The 25,266-nt window shown below is 44.1% G+C and overlaps 1 protein-coding gene across 3 annotated transcripts in view; it reads left to right on the top strand.

Annotated features, from left to right (window-relative positions):
* The window catches only part of LOC126485136 (aryl hydrocarbon receptor nuclear translocator homolog), a 536,090-nt gene that overhangs the window by 305,946 nt on the left and 204,878 nt on the right, over positions 1–25,266 (top strand). For all 3 annotated transcript variants that reach the window (XM_050108786.1, XM_050108785.1, XM_050108787.1), the window contains one exon: positions 18,437–18,517. In XM_050108786.1, the coding sequence (XP_049964743.1) occupies positions 18,437–18,517 (81 nt within the window). The remainder of the gene's footprint in view (positions 1–18,436; positions 18,518–25,266) is intronic.

The raw sequence follows: 25,266 nt of genomic DNA, 5'->3' as shown, positions 1-25,266 counted from the left end.
TCACAACTCCTCGTTTATGCTTAAATGTCGGCTTCAAAATTGCGTGTGATGTGATAGCTGTGTGATATACGGTCTGGCACCCTAACGTCGTAAGTGAGGTTGTAAGGGACCGTCCTTCGTACAAGAATCGAAATATAGTAACTGGTTAAAAAATTGTACGGAGGTTATTAATACCCAAAAACAAAACTCTTAGCGAATCTTCATATGGTAAATTGTTCACGTTGCTGAGATCTGCAAAAGTAGGAAACGTGTCGTCCAAACATTTCAAAACAAAACTTAGCGTCCTTTTACTTTGCCATTTGTAATTTGTTTTCTTTCTAAGAGCTAAGTACAATCGACAGCTAATCTTCTCATTAAACCTACGAGAATTTATCACTGTTGAAACAGGTTTCGTTAAAACGTTTATGTGTTTGCATTCGTATTTATGCACATTGTAGAAAATGTTGTGGGGAAGTCCAACCAAAGACTGAGACTTTTGGCAGAACCCTTAGAAGACGCAACAGATGTACTAAAGGGACTGCCTACACTGTGGTTATTCGTCCTCTTTTGGAGTACTGCTGCGCAATGTGGGGGATCCGTACCAGATAGGATTAAAGGAGTGCATCGAGAAAGTTCAAAGAAGAGCAGCCTGTTTTGTATTATCAAGAAATAGGGGAGAGTATCACTGACATGATACAGGATTTGGGTGGACAACACTAAAATTAAGGCATTTTCCGTTGTAGAGGAATCATATCGCGACATTTCAATTACCGGCTTTCCCCTCCGAATGCGAAAATATTTTGTTGGCGCCGACGTACATAGGTAGAAACGATCACCATAATAAAATAAGGGGAAACAGAGCTCGCACGGAAGGATGTAGGTGTTCATTTTCTCCGTGCGCTGTTTGAGATTGGAATAATAGAGAATTATAGTGAAGGTGGTTCGATGAACTCTCTGCCATGCACTGAAGTGTGATTTGCAGAGTACCCATGTAGGCATTTTCTTTGTACATGTACCGTAAGACCTTAGACACCTTTTTTTCTTTCACGTATTGAGTCGCTCCTGTAGAAGAACACTAGTACGAAAAATATCAAGCCCCCATGCAACCTTTGCAAATTTATCACGAAAAGAAATCACACAACGACTAAGAAGACACAAAATCTATTCGTGTAATAAGAATGTGCGCGGCGGGAACAAAAATAGTTCAAATGGCTCTGAGCACTATGGGACTTAATTTCGGAGGTCATCAGTCCTCTAGATCTTAGAACTACTTAAACCTAACTAACCTAAGGACATCACACACACCGTGCCGGAGGCAGGATTCGAACCTGCGACGCAGCGGTCGAGCGGTTCCAGACTGTAGCGCCTAGAACCGCTCGGCCACACCAGCCGGCGAAAGGTGGATGAGAAAGTGACTTTCTCGCTATTACAGCTGTAAAGGGACCTCACACGCCCGGTATTTATCGTGAAACAGTTTTGTGTTAATATATTGCGAAATCACGAGCTGTGCAGCATTATTGCACAATATTTATGTGATGGACGAGTAAATCTGAAAAGCTTCCAGTAAACATTTCAGTGGACAAGGGTCTCCTTCACTGCAGCGTAAGTTTGTATACCACAACAACGACTAATTACAAGTTAAACAAATGACTTGGAGTAATTTATCCCATACATATGCTGCTGTCTTTGTGTTTCTGTTCTGTAACAACTTAAAAGAAAAATAATGTATGGTCAGTGGACAGCTGACCTTGATCTTATTTGCCTACTATTCTGAAAACTGCAACATTTCTGCTTACTTTCATGATCCATTATCTTGTTTCCTTTGCTCAAGTGGACAACGAGGTATCTGGCTTTTCGTAAACAGTCGGAAATATCATTTTTCATAGGTGGTGTTTTAATACTCGTATACATCTTCGAGCACATTCAATGATCTTTTGTCATTAACTTTTTTCAGTTATTTGCGGAAATTCGTACGGAGCGAACGGAATTTCCGCCTCGGCAGGACCTTCGCTCATTGTGCAATACTGCCCTTACATGGTGCAATATATTGAGCGAGCGTTAATATTTTTAAAGCTCTGCTGTCTCATTCAATATATTGCGCAAACCTTCAATACCACTCTTAGACGGTCAGTATTATTGCGCAGTACTAAGTATTGCGCAGTAAAAATTGAACACGTGAGGTCCCCTGCAGCACACTGACCTACTGCGTGAGGCACAGTATAGCGGTTACTTTCCGGATAGCCCGCGCACGTTGCGCGCAGGAGGGAGTGTTTAGCACTGACACTCGCTCGGAAATTAGGTCGTATGCCGGGCTGCCGAATCAGGGGGCGCAAAATGGAGGATGTCTTAAAACTTGCTTGACCTCTGCAGTCCGACACCACTTTAGCACGGCCAACGCCGTATTCCACGTCCAGATTCTTTGATAATATCCTCGTACAGCGGTCTTTCAATAGTCTGCTGAATGTAGCAACAGCGTCACTTTATGGGTCTGTGATTACTATGTGGAAATCACAGCCTGTTCGATACTAGTATAAGAAAAAAGTAACATGACTGTCACCTACTTGAAGGGTTCAGTTGACGATCAAACTCCCATATGTGGGGAAGTGAGTCTCCCTGAATTAGAGAGACGGTGTTGCTCAAAACAATCTTTGCGTTAACGTCGATACGGGATGAGAAATTTCATTCTTTACAACTACTTTAACTGGGTCAAAATCATCTATTCATTCTCTCAGAGACCACACCGGCACCGAAACGGAAGAAACGGAGAGAAGGCGGAAATACTGAATTCGGTCTTCCGAAGTTGTTGCACCTCGGAAGATCGTAACACTGTCCCTACTTTCAATCGTTCGAACGTCGAAATGGCAGATATTGAGATAACCGATCGCGGAATTGAAAAGCAGCTACAGTCGCTTAATAGAGGAAAGGTGTCAGGACCAGATGAGATATCTATAAGATTCTATAAAGATTGTGCGAAAGAACTTGCCTCCTTCTAGCAGTAATTTGTCGTAGATCGCTTGAGCAGAGAAAGGTAGCTAAAGACTTTAAAAAAGCGCATTCCCGTTTTTAAGGAAGACCGTAAGACAGATCCACACAATTATAGATCTGTTGTGGAATTATGGAACATGTTTTATGTCAAGAATTATGACGTTTTTGGAAAATGAACATCTCCTCTATAAAAATCAACATAGATTCCGCAAACAGAGATCCTGCGAAACTCAGCTCGCTCTGTTCCCCCATGAGATCCACAGCGCAGTGGACAACGGCGCCCAGGTTGATGCTGTGTTCCTTGATTTCAGTAAGGCATTTGACACCGTCCCGCATTGCCGTTTAATGAAAAAAAGAAAAGAAAAGCACGAGCATACGGAGTATCGGAGCAGACTTGTGATTGGATTCAAGACTTTCTTGCAGATAGAACTCGACATGTCGTTCTTAACGGAACAAAATCGACAGATGTAAAGGTAATATCGGGAGTACTACAGGAAAGTGTGATAGGGCCGTTGCTGTTTACAATATATATAAACGATCTAGTATTAAGCGTCGGATGCCCTTTAAGGTTATTCGCAGGTGGTGCTGTTGTCTATACCAAAGTAGCAACGCCAGAAGATAGTAACAATTTGCAGAACGATCTGCAAAGAACTGATGATTGGTGCAGGCTCTGGCAGTTGACCCTGAAGGTAAATAAGTGTAACATATTGCGCATACATAGGAAAAGAAATCCACTACTGTACAGCTACTCTATTGATGGCAAACAGCTGGGGACAGCGTCTGTCGTAAAATATCTAGGCGTAACCATCCAGAGCGACCTTAAGTGGAATGACCATATAAAACAGATAGTGGGAAAAACAGACACCAGACTCAGCTTCATCAGAAGAATCTTAAAGAAATGTAACTCATCCACGAAAGAAGTGGCTTATAAGGCGCTTGTTCGCCCGATTCTTGAGTGTTGTTCATCTATCTGGGATTCAGGTAGGACTGATAGAGGAGATAGAGAAGATCCAACAAAGAGCGGCACGTTTCGTCACGGGATCGTTTAGCTGGCGAGAGAGCGTTATGGATGTGCTAAACAAACTCCACTGGCAGACGTTGCAAGAGAAGTGTTGTGCATCACGGAGAGAGTTACTGTTGAAATTTCGGGACATCACTTTTCAGGAGGAGTCGGACAACATATTACTCTCCCCCCACATGCATCTCGCTTGTTGACCACGAGGAGAACATTTGAGAAATTAGAGCCAATACTGAATCTTGCTGACTATCATTCTTCCCATGGTCTACTAGCAAGTGGAACAGGGTTGGAGCGATCACATAGTAATACCGAAAGTACCCTCTGCCACACACCATTAGGTGATTGCGGAGTATGATGGAGATGTAGATGTACTCGTCGACTATCACAAACCTTCCTTAATGTGCTTGAATATACACTGATCAGCCAGAACTCTGACTTACTATCGAAATAAACCCATCCACGCGATAGTAGCATCACCTGGCGAGGAGTGGCTGCTAGTCAGACACACACACACACACTCTGCATGTATTATCTTAGTGAGCGTGGTGTTCGTATGTAGAACAGGGAAGGCGCGTGATCTGTCTGAGTTTGACCGAAGGCAGATTTTGATGGCCCGGAGGCATTGCACGACTTGTCGGGTGCTGTTGTGAACATCTTCAACAAGTGACGAAACCAAGGTGGAACCACGTCCAGACGTCGTGGGCTTGGGCGACCACCCTTCATTACAGATGTAGGACGTCATAGGCTGGACAGACTAGTAAAACGGGACAGGCGGCAAACTGTGGCAAAACTAAAATCAAACTTTAATGCTGGGCAGAGTACAAGTGTGCCTCAACACACAGTGCACCGAACACTCTAACGATAGTCCTCTGCAGCTGACGACCCATACATGTACCAATTTTAACACCACGGCATCGGCAACTACGACTGAAATGGGCACGTGACCATCGGCACTGAACGTTGGCGACTTGGCAGGGTCTGATGAGCTCACCTTCCTGCCATCGCTATTTGCTGCTTTGTCATTGGGGTGTAACAAATGAAACGCCAATCTTGTCACTTCGCTCCATTTTGTATTATGTATTATCGTCATAGCAATAGCGTTCTCCAATGACTTCGCCTGCTAAGTAGAATACTGTAAGAAAAATTGATACAAGAGAGCATTAAAAGAGGATAGCTTTCTTAAATTAGAAGACCATTCCTACGAATGTGACTATTGAACTTAATATGCATCTATAGAGCGTTGTCACCGGAGGGTAGTAAGAGGAAAACATTAATGATAGACCTGCTGTTTCCAAAGCTCTTGTAAACCAGGTATATCAGTAGAATAGGAACACATATGGATGAGACCGGGGGAATACCGACATGCCAGGCAATGGAGACATCATCGTTTTCTCAGCTGAATACTGCTGTAGTCAGTGGGAGATAGTGCCAGAAGCAGGTTGCAGTGGCGATGAGTTCTTGTAGCGGTAGCGTTCTCGCTTCCCACGCCCGGGTTCCCGGGTTCGATTCCCGGCGGGGTCAGGGATTTTCTCTGCCTCGTGATGACTGGGTGTTGTGTGCTGTCCTTAGGTTAGTTAGGTTTAAGTAGTTCTAAGTTCTAGGGGACTGATGACCATCGATGTTAAGTCCCATAGTGCTCAGAGCCATTTGAACCAGCCATTTTGAGTTCTTGTAAACGATAGTTTTATTGTGGCGCAAAAAATTAATTTTTATTGTATTTTGTTGTTATTTTCGGTTTATATTAAATTGTGGTAAACGTTTCAATACCTTTTTTAACTGTAACAACTAGAATGTTTGTAGGTAGTATGTTCTGTTACGCATCTTTTAGCATGTGTTTAGTAACTCTTGAATGATGTCTGAATGGGTTAGCCGCGTGATCTGGGCTGTCTTGTCACGGTTCGCGCGGCTCTCCCCGTCCCGGTCGAAGGTTCGAGTCCTCCCTCGGGCATGGGTGTGTGTGTTGTCCTTAGCGTAAGTTAGTTTAAGTTATATTAAGTAGTGCAGAAGCCTAGGGACCGATTACCTTAGCAGTTCGGTCCCATAGCCCTTACCACGAATTTTTTCTGGGTGGGGTAACATCGACGGACGAATACAGGGCAATGTCGATTGGGTGTCGATATTTCTATGTGCTGCAAACTCCAGAAAAAAAGTTATTTACGCATAAGTAAAGTCTTATATCTAATTTCAGATGGCGAGGACAAGAAAAAGGAAAACAAAGTGGTCTAAACGGACTGATCAAACCCTGAAAAAGCATTACATTTAGTGAAATCAAGGAGATGACTGAACAGCGTATCAAAAGAGCTGAACAGATCAATAATTACACTTTATTTTCGAGTAAAAACAAGCTCAGACAAGATACCTTCCTTGGGAACATCTGCTTTCACTCCTGAAGAAGAACAGGAATTCGTCAGCCATGTGACTATATTGGAATAGTTATTCTGTGGAATTTCCCTGGTTGAGGTTCTGCTGGTAAACTAGGCGCTAAGCACAATTTTAATAATAACACTACCAAAACGGCTGGAGAAGACTGTGTTGGTGGTTTTCAAAAGAGAAATCCTAAAATTCATCAGGAACAAGTATCAGTAGTTCTTGGTTTCAGCGGAGCTGAAGCTGATTCATTTCTTTCGAACTTGACCACCTTTTCGAAATCATGCTGTATACGTATTTTGATATATGTTTAAGCAATAAAATGTGTTACTTTCTTAGAACGGGGATTTTATTCTGTTTGTATTTCATACTGCTGGTGTTAGTCTGTAAGGGTGTTGATATTACCCAGGTTCTCTGGACAGTACCGACATGTTACAGACTTAAGAAAATGTTTAAACAGCTCCGTCCGTTGGTACTAAACATTTTTCGATTTTTTTGGTACCACAAGTGCCTGGCGCAGTTGTTAAATCGGTTACTGCTGCTTCAATGGCAAGTTATCAAGATTTAAATGACTTTCAACGTAGTGTCATAGTCGGCGCACGAGCGATGAGACACATCATCTCCGACGTAGCGATGAAATGGGGATTTTCCCGTATGACCATTTCACGAGTGTACCATGAACATCAGGACTCCGGTAAAACATCAAATCTCCGACATCGCTCCGGCCGGAAAAAGATCGTGCAAGAACGGGACCAACGACGACTGAAGAGAGTCGTTCATCGTGACGGAAGTGCAACCCTTCCGCAAGTTACTGCAGACTTCAATGCTGGGCCATCAACAAGTGTCAGCATGCGAACCATTCAACGAAACATCAGGGATACTGGCTTTTGGATCCGAAGGCCCGCTGGTGTACCCCTGATGACTCCATGACACAAAGCTATACGCCTCGCCTGAGTCGGCTAACACCGACATTGGACTGTTGATGACTGGAGATATGTTGCTTGGTCGTACGAGTCTCGTTTCAAATTGTATTGAGCGGATGGATGTGTGCGGGTATGTAGACAACCTTATGAATTCACGGACCCTGCCTGTCAGCAGAGGACTGTTCAAGTTGGAAGGGGCTCTGTAATGGTGTGGGGCGTGTGTAGTTGGAGTGATATGGGACCCCTGATATGTCTAGCTACGCATTTTGACTGGTGGTACGTACGTAAGCGTCCTGTCTGACTATCTGTATCCGTTAATGTCCATTGTGCATTCCTACGGAGTTGGACAACTCCAGCAGGGCAATGCGACACCTCCACACGTCCAGAATTGCTCCGGAGTGTCTCCAGGAACACTCTTTTGAGTTTAAACATTTCCGCTGGCCACCAAACTCCCCATACATGGACACTATTGAGCATAACTGGGATGCCTTGCAACGTGCTGATCATAAGAGATCTCCACCCCCTCGTACTCCTACGGATTTACGTACAGTCCAGCAGGATTCGTGGTGTCAGTTCCCTCCACTACTTCAGACATCAGTCTAGCCCATGCCACGTCGTGTTGCGGCACTTTTGCGTGCTCGCGGGGACCGTACACGATATTAGGCAGGTGTACCAGTTTGTTTGGCTCTTCACTGTATATATGAAATATACAATAGTGATACTTTGTTAGCAAACAGGAGAATTGGATTATTGGTTTATGATTTGAATATTACTAGAGAACCTGAATTTGCTGTAGCAACAAAAAAGGTCAAAGTGAGAGGGAGAGGGAAAAGGAGATTGACAGAGAAATGGTCATAGAAAACGGGAAGGAGGAGATGGGCAGAGGGGGCAGAAGGAGATGGAGAGAGGGGGGGATAGGGGAAGATGAGGAGAGTTAGGGGGAGGAGGTGATGCACAGAGAAGGGGAAGGAGGAGGAGATGGGGAGAGAAAGGGGAGAGAACGAGATCAGGACGTATATCCAATTCTCATACGTATAGAGACGTGTACTTAGGCGTGGCCACGTACAGCTAGTTGTGGATGAGAAGGTTGTCTAACTCAGTTGCAAATTATGTACAGAATATGATAGGTAGACCTGGAAATGTGTTCAGTTTTAGCGATTTCAGATGTCTCTCAATGTAAAATATTTGGGTTACGCATTACGTGGGAGGATGAGGACAAGTTTGGATGCCAAACGTGATGTGTTGGTATTACGTTGCCTTGCTCGTGCACGTGGAAGCGGTGTTGGACAGCGGCGCCCAGCCGCAGGTAGCAGCAACAGCAGCAGCAGGTAGCGTCGCGTGCACAGGTAGCCGCGACACACGCCCGCTGCTAATCGGCCGCGTCACGCCATCGCGTCTCTCGCCCATCCCCGCCTCTCCCACACCTGCACGCCCCACTGCTTCTACGGTTTACAGCCGTAGGGGTTTCGATACTTCGATACTCGAGTGCAATAGCAATAGATGGGCGACCATTTTGCTATCACCATAAGATTTATCGAAGAGCTTAACTGGCGAAATGATTGTCAGGAGCTCAGATGACAAGCCGGTACTAAGCGGGAAGGCGAAAAGAGAGCTTCCAGAAGGGCAAGACAAAGAAAAGAAACTCGATGGCAGTATTATGTAGGGGGAGAGGACATACATCCAGATTAGCTGAGAGATGTGATATTGCGAAAAGAATTCAATAGAGCATTGAGAAACCTAAGTTCAAAAAAGACCCCTGGAGTAGACGTTTCCTCAGAATTATTTGATATCTTTTGGGAGCATACCGGCTGATTATATACTGAGGTGACGAAAGTCATGGGATAGCTATATGCACATAGACAGATGGCGGTGGTATCTCGTACACAAGCTATGAAAGGGCAGTGCTGCGGCGCATTCGTGTGAAAAGGTTTCCGACGTGATTATGGCCGACGACGGAACTTACCGGACTTTGAACGCGCCGGCCGAAGTGGCCGTGCGGTTAAAGGCGCTGCAGTCTGGAACCGCAAGACCGCTACGGTCGCAGGTTCGAATCCTGCCTCGGGCATGGATGTTTGTGCTGTCCTTAGGTTAGTTAGGTTTAACTAGTTCTAAGTTCTAGGGGACTAATGGCCTTAGCAGTTGAGTCCCATAGTGCTCAGAGCCATTTGAACCATTTGAACTTTGAACGCGGAATGATAGCTGGAGCTGGACGCATGGGACATTCCGTTCCGAAAATCGTTAGGAAATTAAACATTCCGAGATCCGAAGTGTCAAGAGTATGCCGAGGATACCAGAATTCAGGCATTACCTCTCGCCTGGGGACAACGCAGTGGTCAACGGCTTTCACTTAACGACAAAGAAATAGAGGTATTTGCGTAGAAATGTCAGTGCTAACAGACAATCAAAGCTGCGTGAAATAACCACAGAAGTCAACGTGTGATATACGACGAGCGTATCCGTTCGGACAGTGCGGCGAAATTTGGCGTTAATGGGCTATTGCAGACCGTATCGTTTGGATCATAGATGACTGAAAAACCGTGCCCTGGTCATATGAGTCCCGATTTCGATTGGTAAGAGCTGATGGTTGGGTTCGAGTTTGGCGCAGACCTCACGAAGCCATGGACCCAATTTGTCTACGAGACACCATGCAAGCCGGTGGTGGCTACATAATAGTGCTTGCTGTGTTTCGATGGAATGGATTGAATCCTCTGATCCAACTGAACCGATCATTGCATGAAAATGGTAACGTTCGGCTGCTTGAAGACTATTTGCAGCCATTCATGGACTTCACGTTCCCAAACAACGGTGTAATGTCACCGGGCAACACATGTTCGCGATTGGTTTGAATAACATCCTGGACAGGTCGAGCGAATGATTTGGTCACCCAGATCGCCGGACGCGACTCCCATCGACATAAGCGAGAACAAAATCCTGCACCGGCAATACTTTCGCAGTTGTTGACGGCTGTAGAGGCAGCATGACTCATTATTCCTGTAGGGGACTTCCAATGATTTGAGTCCATGCCACGTTGAGTTGCTGCACTACGCCGGGCAAAAGAAGATCCGACACGTAATTAAGAGGTATCCCATGACTTTTTTTTACCTCATTGTAATTAAACTGACGGTGTTCCGAATGCTGCAGTGCGGGCTTTATACAGCACACGACGCTGAAACATCGTAGGTATGTTCATTAATCGGTTCTCTCACGGAGTATACTGAAAGAAATAATAATTACACTTTCCGCTACCAGGTGAAGATAATGGCGCTGTAAGCAGTTAAAATGTGGTGTTGGCGCTGGAAAAGTGGAGAAACGATCAAACACATGATAATGGTGTTTCTGGCAAGTTTATTAGGATACGATCACAAGCTACAACGTAAGTTTAATGTCACGTCCCAACTCAGCATCATGTTGCACCCATAACACGGCGTGGTCGACAGTTGCTCCGAGCTTTTTCGGTGTCATCTGACCGATATGTCATCGAATGCCATGCTTCGGATCAGGAAGAGTCCAGATACATCCCTGACAGATACGATCTTTCAGATATCCCCTCATGGGTTTAGGCCTATAGTTAGGAAGGTCATACATCTTGAAAGTGCCTAAAGATGATGTAGTCGCTACCGAAGATTTCTCGAAGCAAATATTTTCACCTGGCAAGCAACATGTGATGTTTCCCATCCTGCATGAGCTTACAGAGCTGAAATCACGTGTTGGACAACGAGGTCCTTATTTATATCGCGCAGATGTCACTAATATGCCGGCAAGATGTCATCTCCTCAACGAAAAACGGACCGAGAATGAAAGAGCTTGTGAAAGCACATCACACAGTCACACAAGCTGAGTGCAGTGGATGTTTCTGTGGAACATGTGGAGCATTAGAACTGCATATGCGACAGTTTATGCATTCACAGCACATTGCAGAGTAAAATGTGCCTCATTCGTTCAAAGAATATTCCGCACCCACGTGTCATCCGTGCCAAAAAACGAACGGTAAAGTCATGGCGTTGTAGCCTATCTCGTTGGTGCACATTCTGAATCTGGTAGTGATACCAGTGTAAATTGCATCGTAAAATTTTTTGAACTGTTGACCAGGGGAAAGACATTTCCCGTGGCACAGCTCGAGCACTAACTTCAGAATTTGGGGCATGTGCTGCACGGGCGGCCGGCCGCGGTGGTCTCACGGTTCTAGGCGCGCAGTCCGGAACCGTGCGACTGCTACGGTCGCAGGTTCGAATCCTGCCTCGGGCATGGATGTGTGTGCTGTCCTTAGGTTAGTTAGGTTTAAGTAGTTCTAAGTTCTAGGGGACTGATGACCACAGCAGTTGAGTCCCATAGTGCTCAGAGCCATTTGAACCATTTTTTTTGCACGGGCGGCTGTAGTTACAGCAGCTTCAGCAACAACTGCCGTGGGAATGAGCTGTGTCCTCCTCCATGCTGCACTACCTGATTCACCTGTTTCTTCAAATTTCTTCATCATTTTCTTAAGCGTCGTTATTAACATGGGGTCTCTTCGCAGCTGTTTCTGCCGGTGATATTTCCGCATTGCAGCGCTGCTGTTGCCGCCGTTCTGAGAAACCACTTACCAACCGCGCACGGTCTTTCTTCTCAATAGCCATTGCGTTTCGTACGGGAAACTTCATCGTTCTTAATCCTTTACATCAACAGCCACTTCACAAAAGAAATCAACACACGTCGTCAAGCCACAAACAGCATACTGACGTCATAACAGCAAGCGTTTCACATCCTGACGGCTTATAGCGCCATATCTTCACCAGGTGGCAGAAGTTGAACTATAATTTTTTCAGCATGCTCTGCGAGCAAACCGATTAATGAACATACGTACTATGTTTCAGCGTCCTGGTACAACCACCACTGCTACAGTTATTTCTGCTGGTACGGAAGACGAAACAGATGAAATTCCCTCAGACTTCAAGAAGAGTGTAATATCTCCAAGTCCAAAGCAGCCGGGTGCCTGACAGGTGTGAATATCACCGAACTATCAGTATAGTAAGCCATGGTTGCAAAATACTCGTACAAAAATTGTTTATAGAAGAATCAGAATACTAGTAAAAGCCGACCTTGAGGAAGAGGAAGAAAAAGGAAACCAAGGAAAGTTTTAGAATTAAATTAAATGTTCAGGAAGAAGAAATAAAAATTTTAGTATTTACCGATCACACTGTACATCTGTCCGGGACGGCAAAGGACATCGAAGTCAGTTGAACAGAATGGATAGTGTCTTATAATTTCAGTGAATATTAATAAAAGTTAAACAAGGATAATGAAACGAAGTCACATTAAATCAGTTGATACGAGGAAATTAGATTAGGAAATGAGGCACTACTGATTGGGGAAAACAACCGACGATGTCCAAAGTGTAGAGGATATAAAATGCAGACTGGTAGAGGAAAGAAATTGCGTTTCTGCGAAATACTGACGGAAAAATCAATTAACATGATAAATTTAAATTTAGGAAGTCTTTTTTTGAGGTATTTATCTGGTATACAGCTCTGTACAGAAGCGAAACGGGGACGATAAGCAGTACAGAGAAGACAAGAATGGAAGTTTTTGATTGGGGGCTCTACACAAGAATGCTATGGATTAGATTGGTAGAACGTATAGCTCATGAAACGGTACTGAATCAAATTAGGGACCACAGAATTTTGCTGTGTGCCTCTTATTGTTGACACTCGCAAATAATGCGAAAGGTATAACCTTCCGAAGAAGGGCACTAAGTGCCCGTTACCGCTAAAGAAATCAAATTTTATGCAACTGGCTGCCTATTATTTCGTTACATATATGCCACAACTTTACTAAAATAAGTGTTTGGTTGGTGGATCACATTTTGAGGAACCATGAATATTCAGTTTGACTATAGGCGGAAATGTGGGAGATACAAATTGCAATCAAAGATCATAGCTTGACTACAGCAAGCAGTTTCGGGTTGACGCGGACTGGTGTAGTTATTCGGAAATGAAGAGGCTTGCGCAGGATACACCAGCGTGGAGAGCTGCACGAAACCAGTCTTCGGACTGAAGAACACAACAGCAGTGACAACAAGAAGTCGCCCTACTTGAACAGGCACAGATTCTGCAAAGACCACTTAGCTTTATGATCCTACTTAATCTCTTGCGTAAAATGTTCACTGTACCATAAAAAACGTAGCAGTGCTCTCGTGAACTTTCACTGTCTTTCTTCAGGCGTTTCCCTTCATATTTCTCCATTACAATGCACAAAGTGTCAATGTAAATGTGTGACAGGACAGTGGATAGAGGGGGGAGGGGGACTGCTGACATGAAGAAGAATGTGGTGGCAGTGACTGCTGATCCAAGCAAACGTCTTGCTAGTTGAATGTTGCTAGAAAGGCTGTCAGGCTGGAAAAGGAGGGTGAGGGGGAGGAGGGAGGTTATAGGGAAATAGAGTGTGTGTAGCTGTCTTCAGTTCGAAGGTTGGTTTGACCTCCTATTGGAGGTAGTATGCCCTTGCCTCCTTCCGACTTTGAACTGAGTTGCCCAGCCAGGTATATGGGCACTTAACAGTTCATGATGGACTTTGAACTAAAGTGTAACGTAGTATTATTCATTTAACCCGATCATTGCAAGAGTTTAAATCATTGCAAAATTTGAAAGAAAGCTTTGCATTTGTAATTTGGCACTTACAACTCGTCCAAAACACAGGGTGACAATGAGGCACAAATATGTAATTTGGACCATTCTTAAGCGGGGAGAAAGCCGGCCGCGGTGGCCGTGCGATTCTAGGCGTTTCAGTCCGGAACCCCGGGACTGCTACGGTCGCAGGTTCGAATCCTGCCTCGGGCATGGATGTATGTGATGTCCTTAGGTTAGTTAAATGGCTCTGAGCACTATGGGACTCAACTGCTGTGGTCATCAGTCCCCTAGAACTTAGAACTACTTAAACCTAACTAACCTAAGGACATCACACACATCCATGCCCGAGGCAGGATTCGAACCTGCGACCGTAGCAGTCGCACGGTTCCGGACTGCGCGCCTAGAACCGCGAGACCACCGCGGCCGGCTCCTTAGGTTAGTTAGGTTTAAGTAGTTCTAAGTTCTATGGGACTGATGACCTGAGATGTTAAGTCCCATAGTGCTCAGAGCCATTTGAACCATTTTGAAATGGGGAGAAACAGCAGACGCCCCAAACATGCTAGACAGAGAAAAAGAACACGCCATCTAGCATCCGCGGAAGGGTATTATAGGTTTTGCAAAACTCTCAGATTCGAGAGTTTATTGCGGGAGTTTTATTGCGGATCTATGAAAGAGCTATCAAAGAAAAAAATTCCAAAACGGAATCTGTGCTTAGCCGGTGCGACTGAACGAGACATATGAGTAAGGTCAGTGGAGTCTCAGACTGCGATCAGGTCAGGAGTTTGTCTATAATCTATATGTCAGAGGTAAAGCAAGGTGTGTAATCTTTGATACTCGTATGTCATTCTCAGCAGCCTGTGTTTAAAGAAGCCCAAAGGAAGGTGCACGTGATTTTCGATGGAACTGAAGTACCCAATAACTATAGTCCCGTATATCCAGGAATGACTCTGAATCAGTGTTTGGCATTCAAACAACCATTCCTCCAGTTATCTAAGAAACTTGGCCCAGAAGTGAATCTGTTTCGCAAGATTGCCGGAAGCAGACGGAATGCGGCGAGCGCCAATACTCTACGGTCTGCTGCACTTGCTCATGTGTATTCTGCTGGTGAATATTGCACTCCTGTGTGGGAAAACAGTGTCCACACAACGAACATTGACATGCAACTTATGAGGCCATGAGAGTTGTCACTGATACTGTTAGATCTTGTCCTCATTCAGTGACGACCTGTCCTAGCTAATATTGTTCCACAAGATCTAAGGAGGAAGGCAGATAAAATAAAACTTGCTCGAGATGATCACATATCGTAAGTACTCTCCCCTGTACGGGGCTATGTAAGATCCACCGACAAGTCGTCTGAAATCCTGTAAACTTCCTTGGGTTGCTTCGGAAAGTATCAGTTCTTTTAACGTGACCTCCAAGAGGCGACGTCGAACGTCCACCCAACAATGCTCATCTGGTTCAAGATCCAACAAATAGGTTGAGGGATTCCAACTATCGCGCCAAACCTGGTCGAGGCTGAATCGTATTAGAACGGGTCAAGGGAAGTGCGGCTAGACATTGAAGAAGTGGGGTTTCCGTTCATATGCGACTACAGAGAGGAGGAGCAAACAATAGAACACATATTTAAGGTGCGCCCATTTCGAACATTTGAAGGTGACCTGAGAACTCTACACCAAGCGACTCCGAATGATCTGGACTGGTGTCACGTTTGGATATTTCCATTTGATTCTAGATACTTTCGTGTACTTGTAAAACCAAACGATAAATACATAAAATAAGTAACAGGGTATCAACCTGGTCCGAAGTTTGTCAACTGGATTTGAATGTAGAGCAGTGGATTAAAAAAGTACAAATATTTTTCTTACTCTGTAGGAGTCAGACGTGGAGTCAGTCATGTAGTATAAGTACTTGAGAGTAACCACAAAGAGAGATATGAAGTAGAATGATCTCACTGTTCATTTCTAAGTAAAGCACGTGGCAGGCATCTTTTCATTGGTGCGCCGCCGTAGATTGTGTACTGGAGCGAGTGCATTTAATACACTTGCGCGGGCTGTCGTGGAATACTATTCAAATGTGTGGAATTCATATCAGATTGCACGGACAAGGACCATGAAGGTAATTAAAAACGGTAAAACGAATGGATGTAACTTTTTTTTAACTCACGAGAGAGAGTGAATGAACAGTGAAAATATATACTGATCGATATTCGGAAAAATACATGTAATTTGCAGCACAGACCTACCAAGGAAACTCGAAGAAATTTTTTTAGGGCGGAATGTATCAAAATTGATCATTCAATTGAATTGCATGAAACTCCTGCAGGGGCCGTGAAAACAAAATTAGGCTAATAACAGCGTATACGGAAGCGTATAAGGGGTCAGTCTTACCCCAATCGGTGTGGAATAAAAAGAAAGAAACCTTAAACATAATATTTTAAAAAAAACGCCCATTCGGTACTGTACGCTAGTTTACCGATCACAGGTGAGTTAATTGTGTCAGCTGGACGAAGGCAAATTCACGTCGTTTTAATAGTCTTGCTAATTCATGTATGCAGCGAAGGTAAACAGTAGGCTAACGAGACGGAGCATGTCAACTTCCTTTCTGGACAGTGCCTAAGCCCCGCAATTGTTGACAGTCATTATGGCCGTGATGGATAAAGCAATATTAATTAAATGAAACAAAGAGTATACTGTTACCAGTCACTGTTTATTTATCTCGACGACGCGCTTCAAAGATTTAAACTTCCATCAACAGGTGGATTTACGTTTGTTAGTATGACATTTGTGTGTGTGTTGTGTTGCGATTTTTTTGAGGAACTTGGGGCAATGTCTCCAGTGGTCGCAGTTTCCTTTCACTGTATACGTGTGATGTGTTACGACACTGAAAGGAACCTGTGTTCAATGGAGACGGTGCCACAAGTTCCTCCAAAAAATCGTAACACAACACACACACAAATGTCATACTAACATATGTAAATCCACCTGTTGATGGAGGTTCAAACCTTTGAAACGCGTCGTGGAGATAAATAAACAGTGACTGGTAACAGTAAACTCGTTGTTTGATTTAGTGTCAATAACAGTCACGGTAAAGCCTAACCTAAAATGTTCGCATTTAAAGCAATGTTAACTTTATATTTTGTTGACAAAGTAGTTTTTAAATTTGGTTAGTTTTTGCGATTTCCCTTTTATTTATCTATTTATTTTTTGAAAAAGTCTGCATACTTTTAATGAGTCTTGCCGTGTTGTGTGGTCGTCTTATATTTTACTCGTGCCAGCGTTTGGGCACAAGTGTACGTGTATACTGTCTCAATCCATGATCGCACACACACACACACACACACACACACACACCAGGCGAGGATGCATGGATTTCAGCATCAGCTGTGTGTATTTCTGAATGTACATGTATCGTTTACAGAAGTAATATTTCGCAGGTACTGTGAGGTTAGTATTGTTATCTTTCTCGTGTTTTGTTAAACCCACAAGCGAAAAAATTGTTTTAGTCTATAGTTGTAATTTTTTATTTTGCTTTTCTAGCTTTCAGTTTCGGTACACAGAACCATTCTCAACCATCCTATGATCAAAAAATACCAGCACAGAACATAGTAATCCAAGAGAATTCCAGTAAAACAGCAAACGCACGGTATAGAGTGCAACCTTGTATTCTTAAGTTGCATTCTATAACATACGTTTGCTATCATAGTGAAAAAATCTTTCGTAAATTTGTCTTCTACTATTATTCTACGTGTTGGAATTTTTTGATTATGGGATGGCCCGTAGGCAAAATGAAAAAATTGCAACTATAGAATAAAGCAAGTATTTTTTGTGATTGTGTTGGTCGCTGTTTCAGCCAACAGTATGTCAGGAAATGAAACCTACTGGAGTTTCGTCAAAACGCAGATAATTTGAAGTTTTTGTATTAGATATTTCTTGTAGTGTAGCTAACAGTATGTCTCTCAGCAGTGTGTTTTCTCCACCCTCAACTGTAGGCCTTCCAAACGCAGGAGCTGTTTTTTTTCCTATCCTGTACGTCTTTTGAAGCTTTTGTCTGCATTACCTTGACTACGAGGAGTATTTAAATTCAATGTATCCGCTGCTTCGAACCACAAGCCCTTTACTCTTGTGTGTCTTTTTTTATCGAAGTGCTTGCACAACAATCGGATTACACTAAAAGTTATCTCAAGCGCCACCCCCAATGAAAACTTCCATTTTATTTATCTATTTTAATGTGAAGCGCCGCTTGCACCTCGTTCAGTAAAGCCCCATGTTTCTGGAGTCTCTTAGGGATTCATAAACTTATTGCTATTCAGCATGTGGTGAAAGTTTCGAGGCCGTAGGAAGTAAGGAGAAACAGTCACACAATCGCGTTCAGTTTTAAAATATCGGTTTGTTGTTTATTGTTTTAATTTATAACAACTACTGGCACATGTTTTTCACTTCAGAATACTAATTGAGGTCAGTCAAAAACTGACGTTCTAACCTGATGGAGTGTCTTACTTTTCTGCACTCGTCCACAACTTGTTAAAAGTAGCATTGTACTTAAGCATCTTCGTCTATTTTCAGGTCCGATGAGGACGACCCGAGCGTTAGCAAGTACAGCCGGATGGAGGAAGACAGTATACAAGACAAGGAACGTTTCGCCAGGTGAGTACCGACTCTGGGCTACCATGTCCACTAACTCATTTACCAATGGACTAACACAGTCAGACCTAAGAGGAGAGCACTGCAGTAAGTGGGACAGCTATTGCAGGAGTGCCTAACGAGTCAGTGCCTTGCAAATGTTAGTCGACTTCAGTTTCATCTTTATTCTGGGTTTGTAAAGAGAGCCCACTGGACAAAGTGTAGAACAGTCATTTCTCATCTTTGGCACTCAGCCACTCTTCATCGCCCTACTTGACAAAAATCATTGATAGGCAGAAATAGAGCGTCGTACCATCCAGGTGATGGGTGTGTGAGAACACTGCACGTGCTTCATATTGTCCTTCTGTTCTCTATTTGCTCCAGTGCCATATTTGATGCATAAGTAAAGTCTGCAAGGTCTTAGAAGCATGGGTTTTCATTCCGAGTTTAGATGTTGCTACTTTACACTCTACTGGAGTTGGTGTTAAATTTTTTGCCAAATTCATTAGTCTTCGGGTGTATGTTTTAACGAATAGCTTGTTCCAAGATATTACTTGCATGGTGAAATATTTTCACAGCTAAACATAGCCAAACTGATGAAGGAACACATCGTCCCCTCGACGATGGTGTCATTAGAGACGCAGCACAACCTCTGATTGGGAAGCAAATCGACCGTGCCCTTTCAAAGAAAATATTGACCCTAAGCGATTTATTGGCTGCTTTCTGGAAATGCTGACCTGACACGGAAGTCACGATTGAATGACGGAAAACTAAATTTGGATGGCGGTTCAGTTTCGTGTCCGGTGTCTTACCACTGCGTTCAGTATCTAACCACTGCGCCACCTCGTTAGGTCCAAACTGTTCGGTAGCATCTGGTGATACTTCAGTCGTGTCTGCTCGCAAAACGAAATGATGAGGATATGAAATCTACCTTTTAAGTAACTGAGCACCAGCTCATCAAATTTCCACAAACTGATGCATCTTGTAAACGCCTTAGAGCTTGAGACTGCCGTATTCAATGACTATAAACAATCCAGAATCTCGGTTATTTTTTTAGTTATGCACTACTATTGATATCCCCGAGATCAAAGATTATATACAGAGATGGAAAGAAAAACCCATAGTAACCGTGTCTAGCGAGCCACCAGCCGGGCATCCCTGTTCCCACGTATGCCAACACTGCCGCGCTCTTGAGACGTCGACCGATCTTGCGACGAGCTGCCATTACAGGAAATATGCTTCACGACAGATAAGCTGGACGTGTGTGCGCGCGCTGTTGCTTTCACTACACTCTTATCCAGTATCATTCCGTATGTAGTATTTTCCTCACCTCCCCTAAGCCCTCTACGTTAGCATAGGTTATGGAAGCTCGATGAAATAGAAAGAAAGGAAAAGTTAGCATTGTAGAGGGACAGAGGAAAATGTGTTTTGGCCTGTGTCTATTTTTCTGATACCCTACGGAGACCTGATCGGGACAAATCCTGTATGAATAGTTAATATTAGTGTGTTGAAAATTGAATTTCCTGTAAATGGCACTGTCTTCAAGTCCAAAACGTAAACGTAAAATTTTGCGAATAGAGTGATAACAAAAGATTTTTATGATACTGTAATACGAATTCATAGTTAAACTATCAATATAAACCTCACTACTCGGTAAAAGAGTCAGAGTCAGGGCAAAGTTAACTGCATGAACGTTCGTGATCAGTATTCCGTAAAGATGTGGCCATATTTGTGGTCATTGGATCTAATTTCCTCCGAATAGGACTGTGCTGCACTATAACTTGTTTTTTATGCACGGCTATTGATGAATCTTCAAGTTTTTGACGAGTTGAGGTTCTAGACTCACAGATGCGTAGTCTTGTGCAGCTGTTTCTCGTATTTCTTGCTGGTTCGGACTTGCGTTGGCGATTACTGATGTTGTGCCGATCATTACTAAATTGCTTGTGCTTATCCTAGCATTTCCTGTACAATGTGCTAAATCTAATTTTTATATCCTTCCTTTCTAATTGCCCGCATCTCGTGGTCGTGCGGTAGCGTTCTCGCTTCCCACGCCCGGGTTCCCGGGTTCGATTCCCGGCGGGGTCAGGGATTTTCTCTGCCTCGTGATGGCTGGGTGTTGTGTGATGTCCTTAGGTTAGTTAGGTTTAAGTAGTTCTAAGTTCTAGGGGACTGATGACCGACCATAGATGTTAAGTCCCATAGTGCTCAGAGCCATTTGAACCATTTCCTTTCTAATTCGTAACGTCCTCCATGTTTTGTGCGCCTTTGAAAGCAATAAGAAATAACATGTAAGTCAAACGTAGCTATGGAGTCAGGCACGATGATTTTACATGGTCTGGGACGTGCAGGTCTCTTCCTTCCACACACATCGTAAATATGACGACCGTTCTTACCGCACAAATTTTATGCTCGGACGGCTGCAAATGTAATGTCATTCTTCTCGGTGTCAGGAAAGCCAAACGAGTATATACAATACCCGAGAGAACACAATTATTATTTAACTTTTGGAATGAAGATTGTAGGTGTGATTGTAGCTGCGGTATGGAGTCTGTCCTTGGGAACGATGTGTGCGGAGAGAACGGACTATTAACCGAACGGCACAGGCGGTGTCCTTAACATCCTCACCTCCTCCGTGCAGGCAACTGAACTCCCTTTCAGGGACAAAGTCCCTCTCACCTTCTCTGTGCTCTTCTGACACATGCAGCTATGTTACACCAAACGCCTAGTTACTCTTTCCAAGGTAAGAAGTGTTTGGTCATTGTTGATTCCTCCGCTATTACAGGTTTGTTCCATTGATCTCCTTAGCCAGCTTGCAGATATGTGACTGAGTAACCTCCGTATTAAAATATTTTTTCAAAAAGATATTACATAGGGAATGATAAATGTTACTAATACGGCATAGGAATTGACGTCGAAACAGCCACCCACACAATTTATTTTATCTGGCTTATTGTGATAGAGGTTTCTGCTTACTGTGTGATGTGGTGAAACTGATCGCTAAGATTGTTAGTTATTTCTGTCTCCATTACCTCCCATTTTTATTTTATAACCTTTTGCTGTTTTATTTTATCACAGATGCTGTTTTACATTTTCGTTACAATATTTGCTTATGTAATATACTCGCAGGCTTGGTATTCAGGCCACAAATTAATAAAGTTTGGGTAGAACCAATAAATGAGTACCCGATGTATATAGTTGACCCTGTGTAAATCACAATTCCTTCAGGTTGTCACAACACTAGCGGAATGTTTGTCTTTGCGTTTTAACGACGGTCATACTGTAAGTCAACTTCACTAGAAATTTCAGTCTTTCAAAACTGAAGGGCAGTTCGATGGAAATTCGCGGTATAAGTACCGTTTCCCGTTTTCATTATACTGGCTTCGTTGACGGTGTTTTGCAGATGTGTGATGATGTTGCGCCGTCGCACAATTTCGGTGGGTGCAGAGTCCGCAGCAAAATGATAGGCGAGCCAGCCTCCCTTTGAGGCAGTGCAATGGCATTCCTCGAACATCCAACGTATTCAAAAATTCGGGAGGAAAGTTTACACTTTATTATTCTGCGTTCATTGTGCCGATCGAAGTGACCTTTTCTCCAGAGTGTGTAATTTTCGGTGATGTACGGGTATACTTTGCGAATGAGTTGTTGGGTGGTTTCCACGATGTTCTGCAACTCATTCATCAACACTATTTGCCGAAACTTTTCTCCACTCGATGGGTCTCTGCTCTTACCTTCAGGAGCTTTTCGGCAGATACTTGCGGTTATCCGTCTCTCCATTTGTTCCCTCTTATATTTTGTGGTTCTTCCATTTTTTCACGTGCTGTCAGATGGTAGATAGTGTTTTAAGCATGCGCCTATTTCGTCGGCTGTCGTCGATCTCGGAATTACTGACAATATTTGACTACAGCCACCCGATATGGTACCTACCATCAGACTCGTGTTGTTTCGTAGGTGTTGGAGTGTTTTATTCGGTGCCATTTTGCGACCTTTGTGCGTTTATCTCGTGTGGTGACGTTGGCGAAATTTCCCTTATATACACGTTCGAGGGCTGACATTTGTAGTAAGTTATCATTACAGTTGCCGGTTAAGATTACCTTTAGAAAATTCTAGGACATTCCATCTTGATGATGAAGTCCTCTCGGGTTATCAGCCGAGTCAAGGGCGTCGTTCTGCAGCAACTTTTCGATAAGCTTGCTACTCGTCATCTTCAGGCGAGCTTCGCTCGAAAATGACGAGTAGGAAACTTGTCGAAGCGTTGCGCAGAACGATTTTTCTCGCCCATCTGTCCCTTTCGTATACAATTGGTCTCACTCGCACTTCTACTCACCGGCTCATTCGGCCACATAAATTCTCAAGCATTCGCTGCCTTTTCATAAGAACGCCGTGTGTTACAAAGAGATGCATTCCATCTCGCTACACGTTATTGACCCCACAAACACCACCGATGCAGCGCCCGAGCCCCTCAACCACGACTGGTTGGCCGTGGTTGGTTGAAGAGTATTACAACAGGGTTTATCATTCTTGCTGCAAACTGGCAACCATTTAGCTTCCCTCCAACAATTACCAAAACTGACGTGTTGCAATATCCAGTAGCGCTCTGCCTCCCCCTTTCCTACTCCTGCCCGTTGACCTCTGGAGGTTGAGAGATATGGCCTTCGAGATTCGCAGCTTCCTGTGATCATTCACCAGGTCGTGTAGGAGAGGTTTTCGTGATTTGGCTGCCTCAGACAGAACTGAGACGCGTCGCTCGCCATCTCAAAATGCTTCTCAGTGTGCCATTTTACTCTGGCTCTGCACCACGCAAGATTGTTCGAGGTAACAAGCTGCCTGTAACCTCTGACCGGACTAGTACGGCTGTTATCATCCACCTTTTCGTCAGGGCCAGTCCATATGAAAGGATCAGTGCCCACTCTTCTTGCCACACTGTTGTCCTGACTCCATCTCGTCACCACCCAATATGCAGAATCTACACTACAGACAACAGTCTGTGCGATCTTTCAGTGTGATGCCCCCATATTTCTGATACCAGTGATTCGACCTTTCCCAAAGCCCAGAAGATGGCGATAAGCTGCTCGTGCGTCCTCTGGGTACGCTGTACTGCGATCTCTACTTGAAAAGTTTGAACAACGTTAAACACATCCAACAGCCATCAATTACTTGCATCATTATTCATCTGTAGGGATGTCTCTAGATGTACTGAAAATACTGAAAATTAGCTCGCATAAGTATGAAATTTTAGTCTGCACTCAACCAAAGGCATGGAACTACCAGTTTTGTAGAATTGGATCGATGTGTTTTTCTAGTATACACTGAGGTGACAAAAGTCATGGGATACCGATATGCACATATAATGATGGCGGTAATATTACGTACACAAAGCAGGAAAGGGTAGTGCATTGGCGGAGCTATCGTTTGTACTCGGATGATTCACGTACAAAGGTTTTCGACGTGATTTGGCTGCACGGCGGGAATTAACACACTTTGAACACTGAATGGTAGTTGGAATCATTCCATTCCATTTCGGAATCGGTAGGGAATTCAATATTCCGAGATGCACAGTGTCAAAAGTGTGCCGAGAATACCGAATTTCAGGCATTAGCTCTCACCACGGACAATTTAGTGGCCGACGGCCTTCACTTAACGAGCGAGAGCAGTGGCGTTTACGTATAGTTTCCAGTGCTAACAGAAAGGCAACACTATGTGAAATAACCGCAGATATCCATGTGGGACGTACGACGAACGTATCCATGTGGATAGTGCGGCGAAATCTGGCGTTAATGGGCTGCCGCAGCAGACGACCGACGCGAGTGCCTTTGCTAATAGCACGTTGCCAGCAGTGCCTCTCCTGGGCTCGTGACCGTATTGGTTGTACCCTAGCCAACTGAAAAACCGTGGCCTGGTGAGGGCAGCCCAGTTTCAGTTGGTAAGAACTGATGGTCTGGTTCAAATGAGGCGCAGACTCAACGTATCCATGGACCCAAGTTGTCGACAAGAAACTGTGGAAGCTGGTAGTGGCTGCATCATAGTATGGACTGTGTTTACGTGGATTGGACTGAGTCCTCTGGCCAGCTGAACCGATCATTAACTTTCAGTGGTAATATTCGGCTACTTGGAGACCATTTGCAGCCATTCATGGATTTCATGTTCCAATTTTCAATGGTAAATTCGGCTACTTGGAGACCATTTGCAGCCATTCATGGACTTCATGTTCCAAACAACGATGTCATGTCATCAGACCACAGTTGTCCGCGATTTGTTTGAAGAACACTTTGGACAGTTCGAGCGAATGATTTGGCCACCCAGATCGCCTGGCATGAATCGCATCGGACATTTATGATACAAAAGCGAGAGATCAGTTCGTGCACAGAATCCTGCTACGGCAACACTTCCGCAATTGTGGGCGGCCATAGAAGCAGCTTGGCTCAATATTTCTACAGAGGACTTCCAACGACTTGTTGAGCCCATACCACATCGAGCTGCTGCACTACGCCGGGCAGGAGGTCCGTCACAATATTAGGAAGTATCCTATGACGTTTGTCACCTCAATATAATTCTACTGCAGTACACGTAGTGTGTACTGCGATATTTCCGTCCTACGGCATGTTGCTGAAGCGTTGCTTTTCTGGCCATCCGTCGTACGCCGTAAATCTCGGTATCGGCCGCTGCGGGTGTGCCGTGTCGTGTACCGTGAGGAAGCGCCGCGGGGTCTGGGCCGCGCTGCCTCCCAGTAGCCCGGCTGCGTGACGGCCCCGGGCACGTCGTTATAGCCGTAATTG

Source organism: Schistocerca serialis, chromosome 6 (genome assembly GCF_023864345.2).
Source record: "Schistocerca serialis cubense isolate TAMUIC-IGC-003099 chromosome 6, iqSchSeri2.2, whole genome shotgun sequence".
Classification (NCBI taxonomy): domain Eukaryota; kingdom Metazoa; phylum Arthropoda; class Insecta; order Orthoptera; family Acrididae; genus Schistocerca; species Schistocerca serialis.
Note: the sequence above shows the minus strand (reverse complement) of the source record. Positions and strands in the feature narration are given on the sequence as shown.